Source organism: Zeus faber (assembly GCF_960531495.2).
Source record: "Zeus faber genome assembly, chromosome: 9".
Lineage (NCBI taxonomy): Eukaryota > Metazoa > Chordata > Actinopteri > Zeiformes > Zeidae > Zeus > Zeus faber.
The window spans coordinates 17,892,453-17,916,047 of record NC_137197.1 but is presented as its reverse complement, the minus strand read 5'-3'; the positions used below and the strand labels follow the sequence as shown (position 1 = coordinate 17,916,047).

The window sequence follows — 23,595 nt, the reverse complement described above, 5'->3', positions numbered from 1 at the left end:
GTGTGTGTGTGTGTGTGTGTGTCTGTGTGTGCGTGCGCGCGTCTAGCCACTTCGCCCAAGGGCAGGAGTAATGTGAACTTTGAGACCTAATAGTTGCGTCTCAGCTCAACAGAAAAGGCTTTTGTTGGTCCAGGGTTCTGAGAAGCAGCTGGAGGAACGGCAGGCAAACACACACACACACACACACACACACACACATACACACAAACACAACAATAACTCTTCACCCAGTTCACTCAGTGGTCACAAATAGTACATATATTACATACACATATATTAAAAAGCATGAACGGCATTTTAAGTGGTCTATGCAGCATGTCCAACATAATCGTACACAGTAAATAATAACAGAAGTGCGCAGTTGTAGACAAACAAAACTACATGTTATGTGTGGATCGGGTAAAACCGGGCTGTTTGATACCAAAGACTAATGGATCAACTTTAATTAAGTGTAATCTCTGGGCAATATTGACGCAAACACGCCTACTGATGAAATTAATTATTATTAACCAGAATTTCTCACTACAAAGGGAAATGAAAACTATTGGCTGCATGCTTTGAATTCCTATTGGGCAGGCCTGTGGCCATGGCAGCTTTTCCACATAGGCCTATATATGAATTGATTACGCTTTATCATGTAGAAAGCCAATTAACTTATTTTTTTTAATTACACTTTTCATTGTGTGTTGTGCTAAGCCACTTCTCTCTGCTGAGTACGGAAGTGGCGGAGGGGTGGAGGGGGGAGGGAGGAGGGGGGCTGAGGTAGGGCCGGGGAGCCCCCTCGCTCAGGACCGAAAAACCGGCGGCGGGAATGACAAAAGACAAGAAAGGGATGCGTTTGAGAATGAGCGGACTGACCGCAAGGGCTCCCGCTCTGCCGGGCATCCTCTAAATGTTCCCACAACCTCCACCTTCCCTCGCACCCGCCCTCCTCCTGCAGAGACCGCAGAGTGAAACCCGAAGCTCGGAATTATACCCCTTCACCTCTCGGCCCTCCCCTGCCTCCCTCCCCTCCCTCCCGCAGCCCCCTTTTGCAGTGAGAGTGTGAGAGGACGGGCGGGTGAGAGGGGACACAGACCCGGGCGACCATCCGTCAATGCGCCGTGTCCGCCCGCGCCATTTAACACCTTTTGCACAATAAGTGGAGGGTAAGCCAAGGAGAGTCCATTCTTATAGGCGTTATATAATGTCACTGAATAGCTCAGGAGGAGCTCGGGAGGGAGCCGTGTCGGTTTGTCTATCTCGGCCGGGATCTCGGCGGATTTAAGTTGGATTCGCGGCGGAAAAAAGAACAAGAAGATTTGAATTCGAATGATAGAGATGGCAAAATTGGAAAAAGAAAACAAAGAAAATCAAACGGCTGTGATACAATACACACTGAGAGGCCAGAACCTTCTGAGTCAAGGTCACATGCGCATGTGCGCGCACGCACGCACACACACACACACACACACACACACACACACACACACACACACACACACACACACACACACACACACACACACACACACACACACACACACACACACACACACACACCATCACCATATCATTCATTACAGGTTAGAGTTAGGATAGCGGGTTAGGGGTTCGACAGTCAGTCATGTGACAGGTGAAAATGCTTTCATGTCCATCCAACCAGGAGGCGTTGAAGGGCCTCGGAGGCAGATGAACCCAAATCCTCCCACACAAAAAAAAAAACCAAAACCTGTCCCGTGCTTCCAGCCAAGACATAACTCAAGTTTAGGCAGAGGCCGGCTTGTTTGCACAGCGCCTCATCACCACACAAAGACGAGGGTTTGAGACGCTGAGCGGGGGGGGAATTGAATGCAATGCGGCCGACATAAAACAAGTGAGGCGTAGCGTGTCCTCACAAATCACGTAATTCCCTCTGTCGATAATGCGCCGTCGGTTCCGATTCCTCGGAGAGACGGGGGGCAGGGTGGGGGGGGGCGCCTGAGGGTGTGTTGCATCCTCCGCGAAGCAGCAGGTCTCCTTCAGAAGCCCGGGCCAGTCGCCTCCCGGCTCCGGGGTCGTGGGATCAGAAGGGTCACCAAAGGTGTGGGAGTGTCGGCGAGGCGAGGGCGGGCCGCCGACCTTTGTTATGGGGGCTTCCTTATAATCCCGGCCTCAAAGACCATACGGACATAATGGCGCGGCGATGAATGGAGTTAAATGGTGACCATTATGCGGATGTGTGTCGCCATTCTTCCTGTTTGTTTAGAGCCGGTCATCTCGCGTTTAGTCGCCGTCGCCCGTGTAATCAAGCGTATGATAAAGAGGCCGCTTGAAGCAGACTGAAGGGTCTTTGGAGAGCTTGTGCTTGGGCCAATACAAGGGATCTGCATAAGACCCCGAGTGGAGTGGACGCCAATAATCACCTGGAAATTATATGAATAGCGCAGGCTCTGGGGGGAGTTTTAAATAAAATAAATTGGCTGTCCACTTAAGGAGTGCATACGGCCGCTTTTCACAAGCACCATGGAAGCCAGCGGTATTCATTTAAGGTCCTTTTTTTATTTGGGTGTGTCAGTGTGCCACAATGAAGTTTAAGTGGTCATCGGTAAGGCTATGTTAGACACCATTTTAGGACAAATCAAACCGTAATCCCAACGTAATTGAAAGCGACAAGAAGCGCCACATTTTTAGGCTTCGTTAAGCCGGCGTTTTCTAAGCCATTTAACAGCCATTTAGTGTGTTTGTGGTCTGCATACGTTCCCCCCATATGCTGTGGACATTGTCGATGGCGGGGTCCGCCTTTCCCGGCAACAATGTAAAAGTTTGAGCACATGCGAGAAGTGAAAGGCGGCAGCGGCGGATTTGAGAGAAGCAGCGTAGCTCGTTGCGGTCGGTGAACTGTCAATAGGGATGAACATTCGCAGAAAAAGGGCGGGGCCCTCAGACGAGAACATATCCACACCACCTCAAGGGACCGACCCCTCCCCGCCCAGATCAATCATCGCAAAGGCAGACTTCAGAGAAAGGAAAGACCGTTTTGGAGTGAAGGCGGGTGTTGAAAACCAACCGTCGCATTTGCACAGGGACAAACGTGATGGATTACCACTTTAACTGGAGGGGATTTGTCCAGGGTGGTTACACAGTTACACCTCAATGAAAGATGTATTTTATTAAGTCGCTTGAAGAAGCCTTTACGGTTAATGCAAATGCCCTCAGGTACACTGTTAGCCATGTCCTCCCATGCGTCATAGCTGTTGCACTTTGCAGTCATTAACGCCAGGTTTTGCCAACAAGGCCAGAAGGAGAATACCGCCATCTAGTGGCGGCTCCGGGAACTGCACAGAACTCTGCAGAAGCCACCGCTCCACCCAAAATGATAGTGATGTGGTTATTTTGTCATATCTACGATCAAAAAGCACATTGTTAACTCTATAAAAGGACTAATTTATTTGCGTTTATATGACCTTAATGTTCAATATATGCCTGATTGTTATCGTGTAGCTTGACATTTTATTCAGATATCTAATACTTAGATTAGGTGAGATTTGTTGGAGTGCCTATAAAGGATAATATAAAAGTACAGAAAAAGGAAAGGAGAAAGGTACCATGGAATATGGGGTATTTCAAAATGTTCTTAGGAATATTTATTTACTTATTTACTTATTTATTTGCTTATTCGTTTACTTACCCCTTTTCGGAGTTACAGTGGGGAGATAGTGAGAGATGGAGACGGTGGTGAGGGGAGATAGACATCACCATCACCATTATTATTATTATTATTATTATTTTGACCTCCACGTGATGGACGACTCTCGCCCCCCTCGTCACCCAGAATGACAGCGTGATAACAGATCCATAAATGTGGAGGATCAAAGTTGTGTTTGGCGCCATGTCATTAACCCCCCGCCCCCCAGCCCCAGCCCCAGCCCCCCCCCCGGCGCTCGGCATTCCTCTCCGGGTTGCGCACAGCTGTGGGGGCGCTCCCACCGGTGTGCGTGCGGGCGGTGTGCACGGTGGCTGTATTTAAGCACGGGGCTCACGCAAAAGCACTCATCCCATTTGGGTTTCGTTTCATGCATAGCATCAAGAACTCCACACCGAGGTAAACCACACAAAAAAAAAAATGCAGATTGAGGAGGGCAAACTGGGATCCCCGGACAACCCGGTGAAGTTCAGGGAGCAGCTCTTCCAGACTCTGCGGGATGAGTGCCTCAAATCAGGGTCTTTGTTCTGTGACCCGACCTTCACTGCTGACCAGAAGTCCATCGGCATGCCGGACAGCCCGGACCCCAAAAAGGAGATCAAGTGGCTGCGACCCAAGGTATACCCTGTCACTGCCAAATGCAATTGCAATGGGTGGGGAAAACAGATCAATTTTTAATCACGTGAAAATATGAAGGGATTTCTTTTTCCGCATCTTATCTTATCTTTGCAATCATCATCAATCGTTATATGGGTTCATAGTGGAACAGGCCTTTTGTCTGACTGTTCCTCCCACTGTGTGTCGTGCAGGAAATCAGTGAGAATGCCGTGTTTGTGGAGGGCACCACTGGGACCACAGACATTTGCCAGGGCCAGCTGGGTAAGTGATGTTTTAACAGAATCACAGCTTTTTCTGTGGTTACGCAGTGAAAACGTGAAAAAGCATAATGTACAATTCCTGTAGCGTTCACGTGTAGTGGAGGAGGCATGACCACAGTCTATATAAATATATAAATCAGATCTGAATGACTCCTCCTGTTTGTTTTCTATGGTCATCTATTTGCGGGTTGTTCGGTATAAGTGCATCCTCTCCAGATGAAGAGGAGCCCATGTGACCGAACTTCAAGCCACTACCCGGGGGATGCCATGGGATCACGGGTGACACATTGTGATTTCTACCAAACCCTCGAATGGAGCACCCAGCCCTCCCTGTCCGTGTTGTTCAGTCTGTTTTCCATTTGTGGAGAAAATTGGAGACCGCAATGGTCTCTCACCAACTGTGCGCATGTGATGCCGACGATCTGAAGAGCGCAGAGAAGAAAGAAAACCTGCAACCGAAACAGGAACGCCTGACTTTAAATGTGCCTTTGACATCCACGAAACCTGCACAGTGAACGGAGAGTGTTTGTCTGCGATGCCCAAGTCGACGTTTCTCCCAAATTGGTTCCATGTCTTTTTTGTTTTCTCCAATGCAGGCAACTGTTGGCTCCTCGCCGCGCTCTCCTGCTTGACCATGCATCCCAAGCTCTTCGTCAAGGTGGTGCCTCCCAAACAGAGCCTGTCTGAGTCCTACGCAGGGATCTTTCATTTTAGGGTAAGGAGTCAACTGCAAATGGTGGAAAAGCAAACACAGACAGAAACGCAGGCAGACAGAGAGCGCATACGGTGACTAAAATACAGACCGTGTCGTAACCAATACATTTTAGTTCAAAATAGAATATGAAAGAGTCAGAGGAAGTGGAATATGGTATCGCCTGATGAAGTCGTTGGAATTGACCGTCAGATGTCTTTACTGCCTGGCCTTACAAGGAAAACGATTTTCCAAAAAATACATCCCTCCCCCCATATCACCAATGAGAGAAATAGCTAATTATCATCCCCCATGACCACTCAACCAGCTGAGACACACACACGCACGCGCGCGCACACACACACAGTTTCCACTTTCCCCACTGACACCACCCAACTTTGCCCTAATTGGCGCAGAATATCAATAAAAAATAAGGGAAAAACAGGGAAATCTATCCATATTGATTGGTTGTTCAAGAAGAATGACGGCCAAAGGCTTGCGCAGGGGGGCCTTCACAAGCGCGGAACCTTATCCTCATGTCCAAACACGACACCACACACGTCGCACCTCACATTAAAGGATTTGCTGCGGGCGTTTGTTTTATCAGATAAAGCATTGAATCATTCTCTGCAGACATTGTTCATTTCTCCCTGCCAGTACCTTCTTGTTTTTTGTCTTTTTTTTTGTTTTTTTTGTTTTTTCTAATCCTGGCGTCTTAGAAATGTTATCATATGTCAGATATCAGTTACACAAAGTTCATTTCAGTCATCCGCCAGCTCCACGGGTGGTGTTGTATAGCAATGCCCCGTTTCCCTTAATCTCCTCCGGGCGGTGGGGGGAGTTTGAATAAGCGAAAAAAATAAAAAATAAAAATAAAAAAATGGAGCCTCCCTTCAGGGCTCGGTGAAAATATTACATTTCAACACATCATCCGTCATTAAAATTCACACCAACAACAGTAGAGTGATCTAAACGGGGGTTTGGGTTTCCCTTTCCCGATGCGGTTTAATGATGTGAGGCAGGGACCTGTGGGAGCTCCGGCGAACAGCGTGACGTGACTTAACATGCACGGCAGCAGGAGAAGGGCGAGCGTTTTTTCACGCCGAGACAAAGCGATGGGCTCATAGGCGCGGGGTTGAGACACGCAGGGAGCGGCTGCCCTTGGGACGTGCGTGCGCGCGCACACACACACACACACACACACACACACACAGCTGCAATTACTAAGGGCCAGTGCGGGCCTGTTCCCGGCCTGTTGTTTGTGTGTACACACCGTCAACTGTACGGAACACACCTCTAGACATGACCAGTAACCGCTGCGAAACGTTGTTTGACTAAAACCAATTCAGGGGAGGAGGGAACAGGTTTTTTATTTATTTATTTTTTTACATATTTGATTTCACTGGCCAGAGGGCTCCCAGCCGCAGACAGGACTTCCTTTGTTCACCTCGCGCCCCTACCTACCCCGTCTCCAACACCCCGACACAAGATGACTCCCAGTCAATGTAAAAGTACCACCTCGACATTTCCGCACTTAAGTGATTGCTCCTTGAATATACTTCATAAATCTCTAACGAAATACAGGTGCTGGAAACATGTACTTAACCTGTTGGCTTCACTGGTTTATACCCGTACCGGACCAAGCTCTTTTTTTCTCAGTAGGATACTACCTGTCTCCGCATGACAGATCTGGCTGCATTTAAGCTGTTGAGTGAATCTAACAACAGATGCGGTGCGATCGGGAACTTCTTACAATCAGTTCCTCCCTTGCATTCCTTCTCAGAATGACTCCCCTCTCTTTGACCCCACAATCCCCTTATCTGTCCACCCCCCCCCCCCCCCCCCCCACTCTGTCCTCCTCCGTCACTGTGCAGTTCTGGCAGTATGGTGAGTGGGTGGAGGTGGTGGTGGATGACAGGCTGCCAGTGCGTGAAGGCCGTCTGCTTTTCAGCTACTCTCACACCCGCAACGAGTACTGGAGCGCCCTGGTGGAGAAGGCCTACGCCAAGTCAGTCGCCTGCACCGGCATATGTGCCTGGGTGTCTGGGTTATCATGTCTGACAAAACACACTCTTTGGGCAGATTTTATATATATATATACACACATATATGTGTGTATATATCTTAAACTAATACTATATGAAGAGACTTCTATTTAAAGGGCAGCACTGAGGTGTCTGTGTGTTTCTTCTGTGTGTGTGTGTGTGTATGTGTGTGTGTGTGTGTGTGTCTTGGTTTAAAAAAATCGACATGAGCGACACACCTTTGATACACTCGACAATTATTTTGTTTGTGTGGGTGTATGTGTGTGTGGGTCGGTTTAAAAATATCGACATTAGCGACACACCTTTGATACACACTCAACAATTATTTTGCGTGTGTGTGTTTGTGTGTATATATCTAGGCTGATGGGGTCCTACGGCTGTCTGAAGGGGGGCAATATTTCGGAGGGGATGGAGGACTTCACGGGGGGCATCGCGTACACCCTCCCCGTCTCGTCCCGCACCCCTCGGGTCCTCTGGAGGGCTCTGTCCGCCGCCCTCTCCCGTGGGAGCCTCCTCAGCTGCTTCATACAGGTGCCGTACATTTGGGGGGCTGACCTTAACCCCGGTCTCGCAAATCAGACTAAAAGCAACCTGACATAACCATAACAACAACATGCTACTGAGACGTTTACGTTCCCACGACCATGTCTCCATCTTGAAGTCCTCTGCTTTGCTCTGACAGGCCAGCAGCTACAGTGAGGTGGGAAAAGTGACGGGGGACGGGCTGGTCAAAGGCCACGCCTACGCCATCACCGACAGTGACAAGGTGGCTATCAAAGGGAAAAGGCACGCACGTGTGCATTTTTACGCAATGTTTATCACACAACATATTAGAATACAACAATGTCCATTCAGCCAAATATTACAACCTATCGTCACCGGGGGTATTTTTTTGGGCATTTGGGTGTTTAGGTGAAGAAGGCATCAGGAGAGACGATGCTGCTTCGACTGAGGAACCCATGGGGCTTCGTGGAATACTGTGGACCCTGGAGTGACGCGTGAGTATGTGTTTTTATGTGTGTGTGTGTGTGTGTGTGTGTGTGTATGTGTGTGTGTGTATATGAAGTGTGTATGTAGGTGTAATGGTATGGTCAGTGTGTGAGTGCTTGTCAGCGCCTGTAAGAAACACGCCAGGAACGCTCCTCCATGTGGCTCGTATGTTATAACAGGTGTGAAAACTGGAATGAATTGGACGGCGCGGAAAGGGAACGGATCGAGCTGAAACGGGAGGACGACGGAGAATTCTGGTATGTACCGAATCTGTTCGCGACCGAGCATCGAGAGAATATTCACATTCATCGTTTTGATATCCACTCCGGCGCTCACACACCATATGGCCCCGCGTGACTCCCTCCCGTCAGGATCGGCGCGGAGGACTTCAGCCGGCTGTTCGACACGGTGGAGCTGTGCAGCGTGAACCCCGACACGCTGCTGAAGGGGGCCGCCGACGCCTCCGCCGCCTCCCCTGCTTCAGCCTGGACCATAAGTGAACACAAAGGTCTTTGGATAAGAGGGAGCTCTGCCGGCGGGAGCCGCAAATACCACCGTAGGTTCACGCGGGCCGTTCCCAGCCGCTTTGCTCTGGCGCTCACAGGTCGTGAACCCCCCCCGCAGCCTCACGCTTCACTTTTGCCCGCCCTCCAGGATCGTTCTGGAAGAACCCCCAGTTCAACCTGTCCCTCCTGGAGCAGGACCGGCCCGACGAGGAAGATGAGGACGACGAGGACGACGAGGACGAGGACGAGGACGAGATGACCTCAGAGAAGAAAATAGCCGAGAGGCAAAAGGAGAAGGGGAAACGGTGCACGGTGCTGGTGGAACTCCTGCAGAAGGACAGACGGCAAAAGAATAAAGTCAAATTCCTCTACATTGCTTTCCACATCTACAAGGTGATTATTACAACTCTTGGCGGAAGCATTGTTTCCAGATTTGTCCACTCTCGTGTAAAGAGCCTCGTTGACCTCTGCTGTTTCCTCTTGCTCGACAGGTTCCACCTGAGGTAAACACCCGTCGGACACGTGCTTCTTTCCTCGGTTTCTTGTTGGACTCGTGTCAGAACATTGTTGTGTGTAATTATTGACTTGACGGAGCTTGACTTTTTTTTTTCTTTTTCCCCCACTGCCGTCTGTTTCTGTCTCCACAAACAGCTTGATGGTATGTGCCTGGACCGCAGCTTTTTCATCAAGAACCGACCTTTCGGCCGCTCTGGGAAGTACCAAGCTCAGAGGTGAAGAGCTACGAGGGAGATCATATTTAGAACCGGAATTGGGATGTGATGTGATATGATATGATTTTAATATCCCCCATTCTAACCCAATGCTTAAGAACTATACTGCATGTTGCTGAAGCAAAAAAAATAATATTTTGACGACCAATTCCTATTATCACAATACAGTACTGTTGAAGACATAATACTCAGTTAATGGACTGATTTGGGAACGTTTTTTGTTCCGTCAGAGGCATCATAAACAGTGTGTCGGTGTGTCCTCACTATGACAGGGGTGTGTGGAGGAAGCTGAACATGGACCCTGGCAACTACGTGATTGTGGCCTCGACTTATCGACCCAACATCCCGGGAGAATTCTACCTCCGCTTTTTCTCGAAGACCGGAAACACCCTGGGGTACGCTAGAAATGGAGTCTAACCTTTTTTTTTTTTTATTCTTTTTGATCCCTGTCAAAGTATATACAACGGAACTAAACCGGGAATTGGTGGTTGTTACAGGAGCCAGGATTTCACCTGCGCCTCCAGCCTCCTGATGGTAAGTTCACCGGCATCATGAAAGACTCCACAGCGCAGATGTAAAAAAAAAAACTAAAACACTTAACTTTTGCGTTCTAGGTTATGTCAAAGCCAGTCTCTCAAGAGGATCAAATCAGAGTCCAGACGATCTTTGATGAGATGGCGGGTCCGGTAAGAATTATTTGGCTCCTTCAGTTACACAAATATGCGGCCTTATTACCTCTATTACAGGGATCACATTTATAAAGCGAAAACCTTTCTGGGCAACTTAATGAAGCTGTTCTATTTCCCCGTAGGACGACCGGCTCGACGCGAAAGAGCTCATGGATCTGATAAATTCAGGTTAGAAAAACAAATTAATGACATTTCATCATGTATTTTATGTGATTATTTGTATTTTACGTATTTATTTTTAATAAAAAGTTTCCAATACAAGGGAAACAGCTACCATGAAAAGACCGCAATTGTTTGATAAATCTACTCCAGTGTAGTACCCCTATTGAGCACTAGATGGGAGTTAAGCTACAGTTTATAATCAAGAACTGACGTTCAATTTATCTACTTGGGACAGAGGTCGCCAACAGTCTAGACAGCAGCTCAAAGTTGCAGATGATGTAAATGGAGTTTGATTAAGTGTGCTTGGCCCCAATTTGACTTTTCCTCAGCTAAATCCCACCTCACCTCTTGGCTCCTTCTCCACAGTTCTGGAGAAAGGTTACCATCTGGCGCTGGACACATGCAGACAGCTCATACTGGCGGAGGACGTATCCCCCCCGTTATAATGCTGCAGCGCTTACATCCACGTGCATGTGTAACATAGTACACCTAAATACCTTCACGCCGTCTGAGGTTTCCCTTAACTTCACTCACAGACAAAGGGGCGCTGCAGTCTCACCCGTGAACAAACAGGGCGACTGCTGTCAAAACTGCGCAATCTGCAGGTACCACTCTGTATGTGTGTGTGTGTGTGTGTGTGTGTGCGTGCGTGCGCGTGCGTGCGTTACAATCACATCATCACTTTGATAACTCTCCTCCTGTCAGTCCGTCTTTTTTCAGTTTGATGAGGATTCTTCAGGGACCATGAGCCCCTTTGAGCTCAGCGCAGCATTACATGCAGCTGGTATGTTTCCACAAAAACACACACACACACACACACACACACACACACACACACACACACACACACACACACACACACACACACACACACACACACACACACACACACACACACACACACACACGAGAAAGACATCGGCAACGCAACACGTTCAGGAAAGACCATTGTGGCGTCTCAGTTCATTACGGTAAGAAGACATAACCTGACATTCCCGACAATATTTGATCTGAACAATTTAGCGGGCTTGTATTTGAAACACGGACATTTTGGTCTCATTTAAAATACGTTGTCATCCATAATGATAATGAGTTATTTACCATGTGTATAGTTTAGCTGTGTGCCTTGAAGCCACCGAACATAGTTGTTTCCTCTTCCAGGGCTGCAGTGTGACGGGAAGGTCCTTCAGCTGCTGTCAGAGAGATTCTGCTGTGGAGAGCTCCACATGCCCTTCCATGGCTTTGTTTCCTGTATCACCAGGCTGCACAAGCTATTTGGTAATACACACTGACATTCTTTCATCGGTGAACACACACACACACACACACACACACACACACACACACACACACACACACACACACACACACACACACACACACACACACACACACACACACACACACACACACACAGCAAATACCACAGTTTTATGGTACCAAAATGAAACTGTAAACATTGAATAAAACACGGTATATCTATGAACGGTGCCTTTACGGTCAGTCATATCTCCACAGCTTGTCCAGTCAGGTCATGGAGCAGGTCCACAAAGAAACTTTACACTCAGCAAAATTACGCTCACCATATGTCTTCAATATATTGTGAGCTCTTGAATCATCCAATGACTATATTGAGGCACAATGGAATCTTATCGTGATTACGATAAGATTTTACGTCTGTCTGAGTCTAATTGATCACTGTAAGCGGATGATTATTACAGTATAACGGATTTTCTTTTCTTTTTTATATTCCTCATGCAGACTACCATCTTATGGTATCAATGGCTCTGCGGAGCCTGACACAGGCCGCACAGAGATTTTTTGTTCTGTTCCAATATTAGGAAACTGAGGAAAATAAATACATGTAAAATAAAAACACACTCTTTTTATAATTTTTTTTAAGAAAAGGGAAACGGGGCGGTGTAGCGGAGCGGGGATTGCTCCCTCTCCATTACGCATTCACACCACTGCCCTACACCTGCCTGTTCTACGAATTATCAGTCTTAAATACATTTTAAACTTAACATAATTGTTGGGCAGGATTTCTCCTGACGGGGCTATAGCACCGGCAAGCCCCGGCGTAGCGCCACCACTGCAGACGGGTTACCGTGAGGCAAAGTATCATGGGAGTAAAGTAAAAGAAATAGAGTAACGGTAGGTTCGAGAAAGATTTCCACATGTTGTCACTTATGAAAAGACCCAAAATGAACACCGTAAGCGGACTACTTCATTACAGTTAGCAAATTATTACAACAGCATTTGTACAGGAATTATTCTGTCCCAAGCTGTTTGATCCATATAAGCGGTTTCCACTGTATATAGTTCAAATACATCAGATGGTTTGTGGTCGTTAACTGAAACTGAGTATTCATCCACTTCTCCGTAGCTCTGTTTGAATCAGAGCCCAGCCAAGAGGTCAAGGACAGAGGGGTCAACTCTGTGAGTATTCAGTCTCCAAAACAAAATAAAAGAAATATATGGTGAGTTTTTCTTCCTGATGCTGAAGATGCTCTGGCTTGTCTCATCTCCACAGTGGCTGCTGAACCTTGTCGCCGTGTGAAGGTCTGAACGGCCTTTGAGTCAAGGACCAGAGTCTGTCTGCAGTATGCCATGGGTGACGGCTTTCTGCCCGTGTTTTAGTTATAACTGACACCTCGTGGTTTTCAGAATTTGTAATGCCTTCAAAATTCTTTCCACGTACATATGCCTTGTATAACCTTCAGTGCCTTATTAGAAAGTATTACCATTGGTTAAATTATTTCATAACTTGACTATTCGTACTTATTCTTGCTTTATTATATTAGTTATAGTATTCATTAGATGCCATATATTGTATTCAGTACCAACGGTTAAAGATTCAGGAACAACATACTAGTTGTGTAGACATTGTAATTGTTATACACTTAATATTTTAGTCATTCTTAATCTTATTTCTTTTTATGTTCAAAAAGCATTTTCAGTTAGTTTTTTTGTGATATTTCTGTGTTGTGATCTATGTTATACAAACACAAATAACATTTCTAATAAAAAAAAAAGGAAAAAAAAGTGTGATGCTTAAAAACAAGTAAAATTGTATGAAATATTAAAACAATATTTTCGAACATTAATAGCGTGTAACCTTTACGTCATCCTGATCACATCCACCCATACGGGCATGAATGGGGGTATATGAACTGTAACGCTCAATAACACAACACAAGTGCATGCAAACACACACACACACGCACGCACACACACACGCGCACGTGAGTGTGTCCCACTCTCTGTGTGAGGGCTGTCTCGGCAGCACTACACACACACAGTCTCTATTCTTATCACACTGACGCCACGTACAGCGTCAACATGCACTCACCCCCTCCTCCGCTACGTTCCCTTACTCGCTCCATCCATCCCTCACTCTTTTGCTCCCTCCTGTTCTCTCTAGTAGCTGTCTCCGCCTTCTTGGTACCCACTGACTGCTCTCTCATAGTCACACGCACACGCACGCGCAACCACGCACGCACGCACATGCACACATGCATGCGCGCACGCGCGCGCGCGCGCGCCCGCGCACACACACACACACACACACACTCTTGTCCTTTCTCCACAAGTCTAAAAATAGTACCTTTGCTCACAACAGTACTTCCTGCCCGGTTAGGTGGCTACACGCAGGTTGCCCTCAGCAACCATCCATCTACCTTGGGGTATAGCGAAAGAGAGAGAGAGAGAGAGAGGGAAAGAGAGGGAAAGAGAGAAAGACAGAGAACCTATCGTGTTGGGCTGTGGTTTATCTATACAACCGTTTGTGCCTCCATCTTGTCCGTTTACTAGCCCAGAGTTGAGTATGTTTCCCGGGAGCGAAGGTTTGTGGCGCAGGCTTGTAAAAGGCCTCGGTACAGATAATGGACACTGTCGGCTCAAAGAGTTTCAGTCCATTTGCTTTATTCAGAGTAAGAGGATGCACAACACACACACACACACACACACACACACACACACAGACAGACAGACAGACAGACAGACAGACAGACAGACAGACAGACAGACAGACACACACACACACACACACACACACACACACACACACGAAGACACACACTCCTAAACACAGGATCCCCCCAGGGCTGCGCCCTCAGCCCCTTACTGTACTCCCTGTACACACAGGACTGTGTGGCCAGGTCCAGCTCCAACACCATCATCGCTTGCTGACGACACCGTTGTCGTGGGCCTGATCAGCGACGGCGTTGAGAATGCCTACCGCGAGGAGGTGGCTGACCTGTCACTCCGGTGCCAAGACAACAGCCTCCACCTGAACGTCAGCAAAACTAAGGAGCTGATTGTGGACTTTAGGCGTGGATTACAACCGAGAACGCGCCCTTGGTGATTGATGGGACTTCTGTCGACAGGGTGAGCAGCTTCAAGTACCTGGGAGTCCACATCACAGAGGATTTAACATGGACTTTACCCTGGGTGGGTTCAGCTGAACATACCACTGGAACTACACTCCCCTCCCTGCAGGACTTATACACCAGAAGGTAGTAGCAGAACCCACAGGATCATGAAGGATCCTCACCACCCCAACAACGGACTGTTCCAGCTGCTGCGGTCAGGCAAGCGCCTCCGCAGTCACAGCGAGAACAGAGAGGCTGAGACAGTTGTTTTCCCCCAAGCCGTAAGAATTGTCAGTGCTGACCTCACCAGGGGTCCTCGCTGAGCCACACACATAGGCTCCACTACCTTGCTGTACTGTATGTAGCATACTGTACCTCATACTGTGTCACTGTTCTGGGTTGTTCGGTGTTACCGCATTGCTGCGCCGTACTGTTGTATACTGTGGTGTATTTCTCACAAACACTACCTCACTTTATTCACATGCCACTTTAATGCACATATCTGTATATACATAAAAAGCCTATCCCATATACATAAGTCTATCCCATATACATAAGCCTATTCCCTTTATCTATTTTGTACCCCCACCCTGCATTACCCTTGAGTTCTTATTTTATTTTATTTTATTCTATATATTTTTATTTTATTCTATAGTATTAGACTTACTGCATTACGTTTTAGGAATCAGAATCAGAATCAGAAATACTTTAATAATCCCAGGGGGAATTTACTTAAATCAGTTAGTTGGTCAAGTAGAAATTCTAAGGTAGCTACTGTGTCCATTTTCATGGACATTTCACTGCATACATGTATATGTATGTGATGAATAAACCTCTTGAATCTTGAAACACACACCCACACACACACACACACACACAAAGTTCAGTCGGCCTCATCAGGACATGTAGGAGGATCCCTAGCAGGTGATGCATTCATCAACAACACATTTGGAAAAAACTTGACATTTATCCGTAGGAAATAGAACCTTCTCCGTCACTGCAATCTTTATCCAGCCTCTTTCTTTTTTTTGCTCCCTTGATTCTGTTCTCCCTGTAACAGCTGTGCTTCTCATCTTCTCACTGACTCCTGCTCATCTCTCCTCTCTTCACACCCGCCCCTCCCTCTCCCCGACTGTCCTGTGGGAAGCGATGATGCGCTGACAAGTTTGGCGTCTGTTCTTGGAGGTGCTGGTATTCTTGGGCCGTGGCGGCGGGGGAGTGAGAACAGAAATAGCGGCGGAGTTGTAGTGTATATTGTGCGGGCTGGGATCCAGGGAGGGCTGGAACGGCGGAGGGAAACTGAGATGCAAGCCATTGTATAGACAGGAGGGGGCTTAGGAGCGATTGCGTAAGTTCAGACGGCCAAGCAGCAAATTTAGACCGGGCTCACTCACGCATAATATTGATGAGCAGTAGTATTTGTCGTCAGAGCAGGGGTATTTTAGGATGTGCGTGTGTGTGTGTGTGTGTGTATTCCTGTTGGCAGGAGATGTAAAGTATGTTTATTTTGCGAGATAGTAGGCTGATAATTTGAGACCAGGAGGGCTGGACTCACATATACAGTACACCTCCTTTTCCGACCGTTTGCTGCCTCTCATCCTGTTTGGGCTGTTTTTCTCAGGGTGCTACTTCTATCTTTGGCAGTGACGTGCCATGATAGTGGACGGTTTGACCTCAATCACTGATTATATCAGCGGGAGTAACAGGGGAGGGGGACCCAGGTCTCAAAGTTTGGTTTTAATTGAGGCTAGGTTCGGGGTTTATTTGTGGCCAATACATTGTTTTTCCTTTGCCCCTTTTCCATTATGCTGTTGGTTTCGAATGGCTATTTTAAATTATCTTCATAACCATATTCTTCCAAAATATGCCATAATTCTTGCACAGATATCTACCAGACAAAATATATTTTCATTCGCATAGGGTGTGAGAAATTTTCTATAAAAATAAATGTGTGGGAAGAAATTGCTTATTTATTTATTATTCAGATATTAATTAATTAACGTTAGTAAACGTTGCTTTTTTTTTTTTTTTCTTTTGAAGAACACACCATTCTGTGATGAAAATATATACAGTAGGTGGCTGTGCATCAAAGTGGAAATACATAATTGTGAAAATCTCTTTGACACTGCCCTTTGTCACAATTGGGAAGTTTTTTCTAGAATTTTAGGAAACCTATTCCAGAACAGAAAATGGTCTCAAGGAGGATAGTCGAGTGCTGCAGACACAAAACCATGTTCTTTTCGGTCAGTAATTGGCATGTGTGGGGGGAAGAAAAGTGTGTGTTCTTTTTACAGGCGCAACATTTGAAATATCAGCTCTGTGTCAATGAAAATGTGGATATCAAAAGTAATGCTTATGCTTAACTGTAAAATATATTATATGCACCATATTTATCTTGTTGATCCATGTCTCCCCAAATCCCATGAGACTCAGGAAAGCTGGTAACTCCATCAGAGCTGGCCGTCCAACAGGTCTTATCGATGCACTCAGAAAGCATATGACCGCCCTCAACTGATGCACATCTGTCTTGACCGCCCTGACACGGTAAGTTAGCAAATGTAGGCCACCTACAGTACCTGCCATGGTTTGGATTTATTTGACCTAGTTTGAACTTGCAGCATCCCCAAGGTGCTTTGAAGATTTGGGAGGGTGGCAGGAGGTTGAAGGTGAGGATAATGTTTCATCGACTAGAGAGCAGGTGGAAAGTATAGGCCTGCCAAAGATTTCTATGGATTTCTATTTCGAGTAGAGCTAGGGGGTTGGTTACAGCGGTAAGTTTCGAAAGCGATAAGAACAGACAATCAGAAAAGGTAGAGGAGACGGCGAGGGGGAAAAAAAAAAGCGATGTGGGCTCGGTCGGCAAAAGATAACCGAAATATGAGGGGTTCAGGGACAGACACAACATGCAGACCGCTGCATTTTTCACATGTTCAGACAGTCTTCATCGATACCCCAATGTCCTGTTGTTTCATTGCCCCCTCCATCAATCCTTTTTCCTCATCCACCTGCTCCCCATATTTTCCACCTTCAGCTGGCCCATACAAAATAGGCAGTGATTATATAAGGTAAAAAGGAACGAGTGGGGGAGAGAAAGGTTGAAACAGATTCTGCAGCAAAAAGAGAGATGCAAAAACATAAAAGGCGACCGAGTAGGGGGAATAATGATCTTGGCATTCTTTCTCCTCATCGCATATCCTCCCTCTTTTTCACCCCCGTCCCTCGCTCTCCCTGGCACTCTGCTTCACTTCCTGGCAATGGGCCTGTTGAGAGTAGGCTAAGATTGACGCGCTGGCAGTGTCTGAGTCACACAGAGTGTTGGAATTCTAAAACCCACTGATTGCATTTAACTTTAGGCACCCGACACCCATGCAGCTCATGATACAATAGAACAATCCATTCTAATTTCTGCCACACAATGCTGACGTATATGGATCACAAAACCAGAGAAATAAATCAATGGAGATTTTAGCTTGACGTAGTGAGCAATAATAGAACCGTTTGTTGGCATTCCTCGGCATTGCATACAGATATTATTCTTACTTAACAGTTATAATTGCCAACACAGAAGTGATAATAGTTTATCTAAATGATGGTTTATGCTCTTAAAGACCGGATAGTGGATAGTGGTGGCCATTAGTGAAAGCCTAACATTGCCTACATTGGACAAAGCGGTCCTGTATGGATTTATATACAATTGAATTATTTTCATCTTTTTTATTTTATGCCATATTCTACATTGTCTTGTACTATATGTGTTGTCTAACACGGCTATAATTTCTAAAGTTGTATCTTATACCTCTGTTCAGCCATGTATTTTGTTTACTCCTAGAATTTAATCATCCTAGAATGCGAGGATCCCAGGACAATGACAGTGGCATTTTAAATTATTTTTAAGGGCCAGTGTCTGTATTTGTCTGTCTGTAGTATCGTGGGGTATGGTGGATTTTTTTGTATATTTTCTCATATAAATAATAAATGTATGTGTTTTGTTAAGAAAAATAATTCAATTTTCTGATATTGCCTTAAATGTCAAACGCCTGCTCTTAAAGGTAGAAGACCTCAAGGCATGTAAAGACCAGGGAGCAACAGCACCTACTGCAGGCTGACAAACCAGCTTCCATTGACTTCCCATGGAGCTAAACCTTCATTTTATGTTTTTGATGAAACAATGACTTGAATCAGTAGATAATTCACATGTTTTTTTACTGTGTTTATATCAACTATTTAAGCAGTGTGTTAGTGTCACTTTAGGAATGTCACTTCAGCACACCTTTCTAGTTAATAGATTTTTTTAACCAAGGAATTCTAGAAGCTGCTATGCAGGAATAAGAGTCTGGAAGTCCGGAGACTGGAAGTTCAAAAGTTTGAAGGTCAGCCTGAGCTCAAATGATCAGAAGGGCTCTCTGTAACTTATTAATTTCAGCCCCAATGAAGTTCATTTAATAGTAGAATATTGAAAATACATGTTTGCATAGTCAAACATAATGGCCCACGGCTTTTCCAAGAAGTCATTAATCGCTTTGTGGGGAAATAGATAAGAGAACAGAGGCAGACATGAACTACGAGCCCAACAAACCAGGAGCCAACAGGAGAAATATTTTTCCTGGCCCTACACAGGTGTTGGGTTACTCAAGTTCATCTTGCAACACTCCACTCCAAAAAGACAGCCACCTCTGTTTAACATTTGCTTCCCTAAACAGCTGAGTAAGTGAGAGGTTACAGCAGACAGACAGACGGAGAAGGGCACCGCACAGTGGTTGGATTCAGTGCAAAAGGGGAGAGAAAGATGGATCAAATTTCTTCCTCTGAAGCTGGGAAAGCCTGTGAAAGTTATGCAATATTGTCCGGCAAAGGAGCCAGAAGGGGTGTAAACAACACTGCTAAGAAGTGGGACAGGGCAGGCCGTTGCCTGGTAACAAATATTTTGAACAGGAAGACCATGCAAACATGCCCCGCCTCCCTCAAGGAAACAGAGACTGGCCAAATGAATACAGGGCAAGTTAGACGCTTCCCGAAAATATGCTAAGAGACTGGGCCAGGGCAAGCAAAACAAAGCACACCAGGGGCATCCAACATGTTTTGTAACTCAATCTCAACATGGACCCCTAGAGGTCCAGGCCACAGCAAGATATATTCACACTGTCTTAAACTGCATTAAAGTTAGGAATAAAGGGAAGAGATCATCAAGTCCAACAAAATGTACACCATACAGTCACACAGAGGACAATATAATGTGAATCTCTGGGTGAGTAGATTGAGGTTTATGGAGTGAAAGGGAGATAGTCAATATATACACCAATACACCAATCAGCCACAACAATAAAACCACCCCTAATAACCATAATATTGTGTAGCTCCCCCTCATGCCGCCAAAACAGCTCCGACCCATCGACGCATGGACTCCACAAGACCTCTGAAGGTGTCCTGTGGTATCTGGCACCAAGACGTTAGCAGATCCTGTAAGTCCTGTGAGTTGCGAGGTGGGGCCCCCATGGATCGGGCTTGTTGTTCCAGCGCATCCCACAGATGCTTGGTTGTATCAGACCCTAACCCCGGCCATCCACGATGACGTAGAAGAGGATGTGATTCATCAGACCAGGCCACCTCCTTCCATTGCTCCGTGGTCCAGTTCTGACGTTCACGTGCCCATTGTAGGCACTTTTGGCGGTGGACAGGGGTCGACATGGGCACTCTGACGGGTCTGCGGCTACGCAGCCTCATACACAGCAAGCTGTGATGCACTGTGTGTTCTGACACCTTCCTACCTTAGCAGAATTAACTTTTTCAGACATTTGTGCTACAGTAGCTCTTTTGTGGTATCGAACTAGACGGGAAAGACTTTGCTCCCTACTTGCATCGATGAACCTTGGGCGCCCATGACCCTGTCGCCGGTTCACCGGTTGTCCTTCCGTACTAACCACTGCACACCAGGAAACACCCCACAAGACCTGCTGTTTTGCAGATGACCCAGTCGTCCATCACAATTTGGCTCTGGTCAAAGTGGCTCAGATCCTTACGCTTGCCCATTTTTCCTGCTTCCAACACATCAACTTCAAGAACTGACTGCTCACTTTCTGCTCAACATATCCCACCCCTTGACAGGTGCTATCGTAACAACATGATCAATGTTATTCACTTCACCTGTGAGTGGTTTTACTGTTGTGGCCGATGGGTGTATTTTGGTTTTTACAGTGCACATTACATGAGACATCAGATACAAATGTAATGACCTGTCATGTAATTTGAGTTACAGAACGCTATTCAAGCTTTTGCCTCCCTTTATTGTAGGTGTCTCAAATTACAGGCCCAGGGGCCAAATCCGGCCCACGAGACAACTGAAAGTGTCCCGCTACATGTTTATAAAACGTTGTTAAATCTGACACTGAATTTAATTCTGAAATCACAATGCTGACTTAAACAATATAGTTTGGATTTATATTTTCAGAATATAGATATATATATATATTATGATTTGGTGTCATTAGTAACAGACAAGAGAAATTGTGACACTTTGTTTTCCCCTTGATGTTCCTCGAAGGAGACAACCTGGCCAGTTTGAATTTGAGTCCACTGCTTTTTTGCCTCCCTTTACGGGAGACAAAAAGACTTTTAATCAACAGTGCCTTTCAGTGTTTCTGTTCTGTTGTTCTGTTGATTGTTTTTAAGCGGCTCCTGAAAGCAATTAATTTTATAGGTTAGCCTTTCATAGCTCTTTGTTTTATATCCTCTCTGTTTGTTTTGTTTGAACTTATATTTAATTGGGTGGGGGGTTGTTTTTCTCTGCATTTTTTGACTCTATATGTTTTTTATTAAGCGTCACCTTCCGTTTTTAATGGCCACTCTGTTCGAATCCATCTTACATTTGTTCTGTCTTATCTCTGCTACGCCGCTTGCGTTCTGTTCTGTTCGTGGGAGACTTGGTCGCCGTGTGCTTTAATAAAGCGCCGAATAAAGTTTGTTCACCTATTTACCTACTTGCAACACCAACGTCCTCACGGGGCTCAAATCATTACGCAGGTACGTGACATAACAGGACACGCGTGGCCGCGAACAGCGAATGCGAAACATTCAGTCTCAACTCTACAAAACTCCGCGTCGTTAACGAGCTACGGGTTTGTTTTTTCCTGGTTGTTGTGTTTACTCATTTATATGTTCTTTAGGGGCGAAGAACAGCGCGTTACTACAGCCAAACCTCAGCCTTAGCCACGCGCTCCCCCCCGGTCAACCGCTACCGTGCCGTGTGTCTGCTGCGAAAACCCGGAAGCCATGTTGTCCGCTCTCCCGCCTGTCGCTCACAGCGGTTGCCAGGGAAACTGGTTGCTAGGCGGCATAACAAAAAAGACCCATTTTATTACGTCTTTGCGTCAGACGTGCAACGGCGTTTCCAGGGCAACGGAACGCCTGTACACACACGCAGCAGACTCGCGGTGAAGCGGGGCCACTGCGCATGGTCGCTCGTGTGACCTCGAGGATATGATTCTGTTTGTTTTATGTCATAGTGCGTGTTTAGGGTTTTGTGTTTTGTGAAATAAAAGTGGGATGAAACAAGGTAATGAATTAATTTAACATGATCATGTAGTTTATTTTTTTAATACATTTATTTTATACCATTGTTATATTTTATTTTATAATGAATAGTTAAACAGTATTTTGTTATAATACTGAATCCGTTTTCTGTAGTTGATATTGAAAATGTTAGCCTGCCATCATATCACATCACATATATCATCATATCATATATCATATCAAATATGATATATCATATCATATATCATATGTCATATCATATGTCATATCGTATGTCATATCATATATCATAACATATATTATAAAGTACTGTATATCATATCATATATAATATCATATATAATGTCATATATCATATCATATATCACGTTATATATCACGTCACGTATGTATATGTATGTGACAAATAATCTCTTGAACTTGAACTTGAACTTGAACATAGCACATCATATATCGTATATCGTATATCGTATATCATATCATATCATATCATATCATATCATATCATATCATATCATATCATATCATATCATATATCATATCATATCATATCATATCATATCATATCATAAAGCATGTAGTCTATTGTCTTAGGTAAAATTAATAAAGAGATAATTTAATTTATTATTAACTCTTCTTTACCCTGTACCAGGTCCTTGTATTCTCGTCTGCTTGGGCTGTTGGAATTACTCATCCCGGACGAGCACCGGTACAACGCGGTGCATTCGGGACGAAACGCTCCCTGTCGAGCCCCGTCTGTGACGTCGTGGTGCTGACTAATTGTTGTTATCGCCAACTCATCCCTCTCTCCTCACGCCTGTACACAGTCTACTCTACAGCATAACCCGCCCCGTCACTCTCTGCCACATCACACACCCATACGCAGGCCAATTCCTCCATCTTTTCTTTTTCATTCACAAATATTTCCCAGCCAGTCTTGTAGCGTTCGCCTGTTTCATTCAGAGGCGAACCTCCCACTTTCCCCATTAAGTGCATTAAACAGTGTCTTCGATAACAATGACTCACTTGTGTGTTCCACTGTGTGCAGTCACAGCATGTGTGTTTGCGTTGATTTCCGTCACCGCTGCCCACTATCTATGAGAATCACACTGTTTTTTTTAAGTCATCTGTTTAGGTCTGGGCATAACTTTGGCGACCCGCCATTAATCCGAGCAAAGAATATGATGACAATATACTGTAATGTTTAGGTGATATATATTTGATAAGATATATATATATATAATGGTAAATATATATAAAATGGTACGTCATAATAGTCGAAACAATATGTGATATTATGATCATTATTATTATTATTATTATTATTATTATTATTATT

At 45.5% G+C, this 23,595-nt stretch overlaps 1 protein-coding gene across 2 annotated transcripts; it reads left to right on the top strand.

Annotated features, from left to right (window-relative positions):
- Nucleotides 1–4,037: 4,037 nt before the first annotated feature.
- On the top strand, nucleotides 4,038–13,382 carry capn12 (calpain 12). 2 transcript variants are annotated; one of them, XM_080006829.1, is made up of 21 exons: nucleotides 4,038–4,282; nucleotides 4,474–4,543; nucleotides 5,139–5,257; nucleotides 7,108–7,241; nucleotides 7,638–7,809; nucleotides 7,961–8,044; nucleotides 8,191–8,276; nucleotides 8,448–8,525; nucleotides 8,640–8,824; nucleotides 8,923–9,167; nucleotides 9,426–9,505; nucleotides 9,778–9,900; nucleotides 10,003–10,039; nucleotides 10,120–10,191; nucleotides 10,317–10,362; nucleotides 10,723–10,784; nucleotides 10,893–10,961; nucleotides 11,062–11,140; nucleotides 11,518–11,634; nucleotides 12,743–12,795; nucleotides 12,890–13,382. In XM_080006829.1, exons 1-21 carry the CDS (start codon nucleotides 4,085–4,087, stop codon nucleotides 12,914–12,916), a joined length of 2,136 nt encoding a protein of 711 aa, XP_079862955.1. In that variant the 5' UTR covers nucleotides 4,038–4,084; the 3' UTR covers nucleotides 12,917–13,382. The 2 variants fall into 2 exon arrangements, with proteins under 2 accessions (XP_079862955.1, XP_079862956.1); XM_080006830.1 differs by lacking the exons at nucleotides 12,743–12,795; nucleotides 12,890–13,382 and adding an exon at nucleotides 12,397–12,488.
- The last annotated feature ends 10,213 nt before the right edge of the window (nucleotides 13,383–23,595 follow it).

Coding starts and splice junctions, on each gene's coding strand:
- capn12 (XM_080006829.1), top strand. CDS start 4,085: ATGCAGATTGAGGAGGGCAAACTGGGATCCCCGGACAACCCGGTGAAG. Junction 7,810..7,960: donor TCCTCAGCTGCTTCATACAG/GTGCCGTACATT, acceptor TTGCTCTGACAG/GCCAGCAGCTACAGTGAGGT. Junction 9,901..10,002: donor AAGACCGGAAACACCCTGGG/GTACGCTAGAAA, acceptor TGGTTGTTACAG/GAGCCAGGATTTCACCTGCG.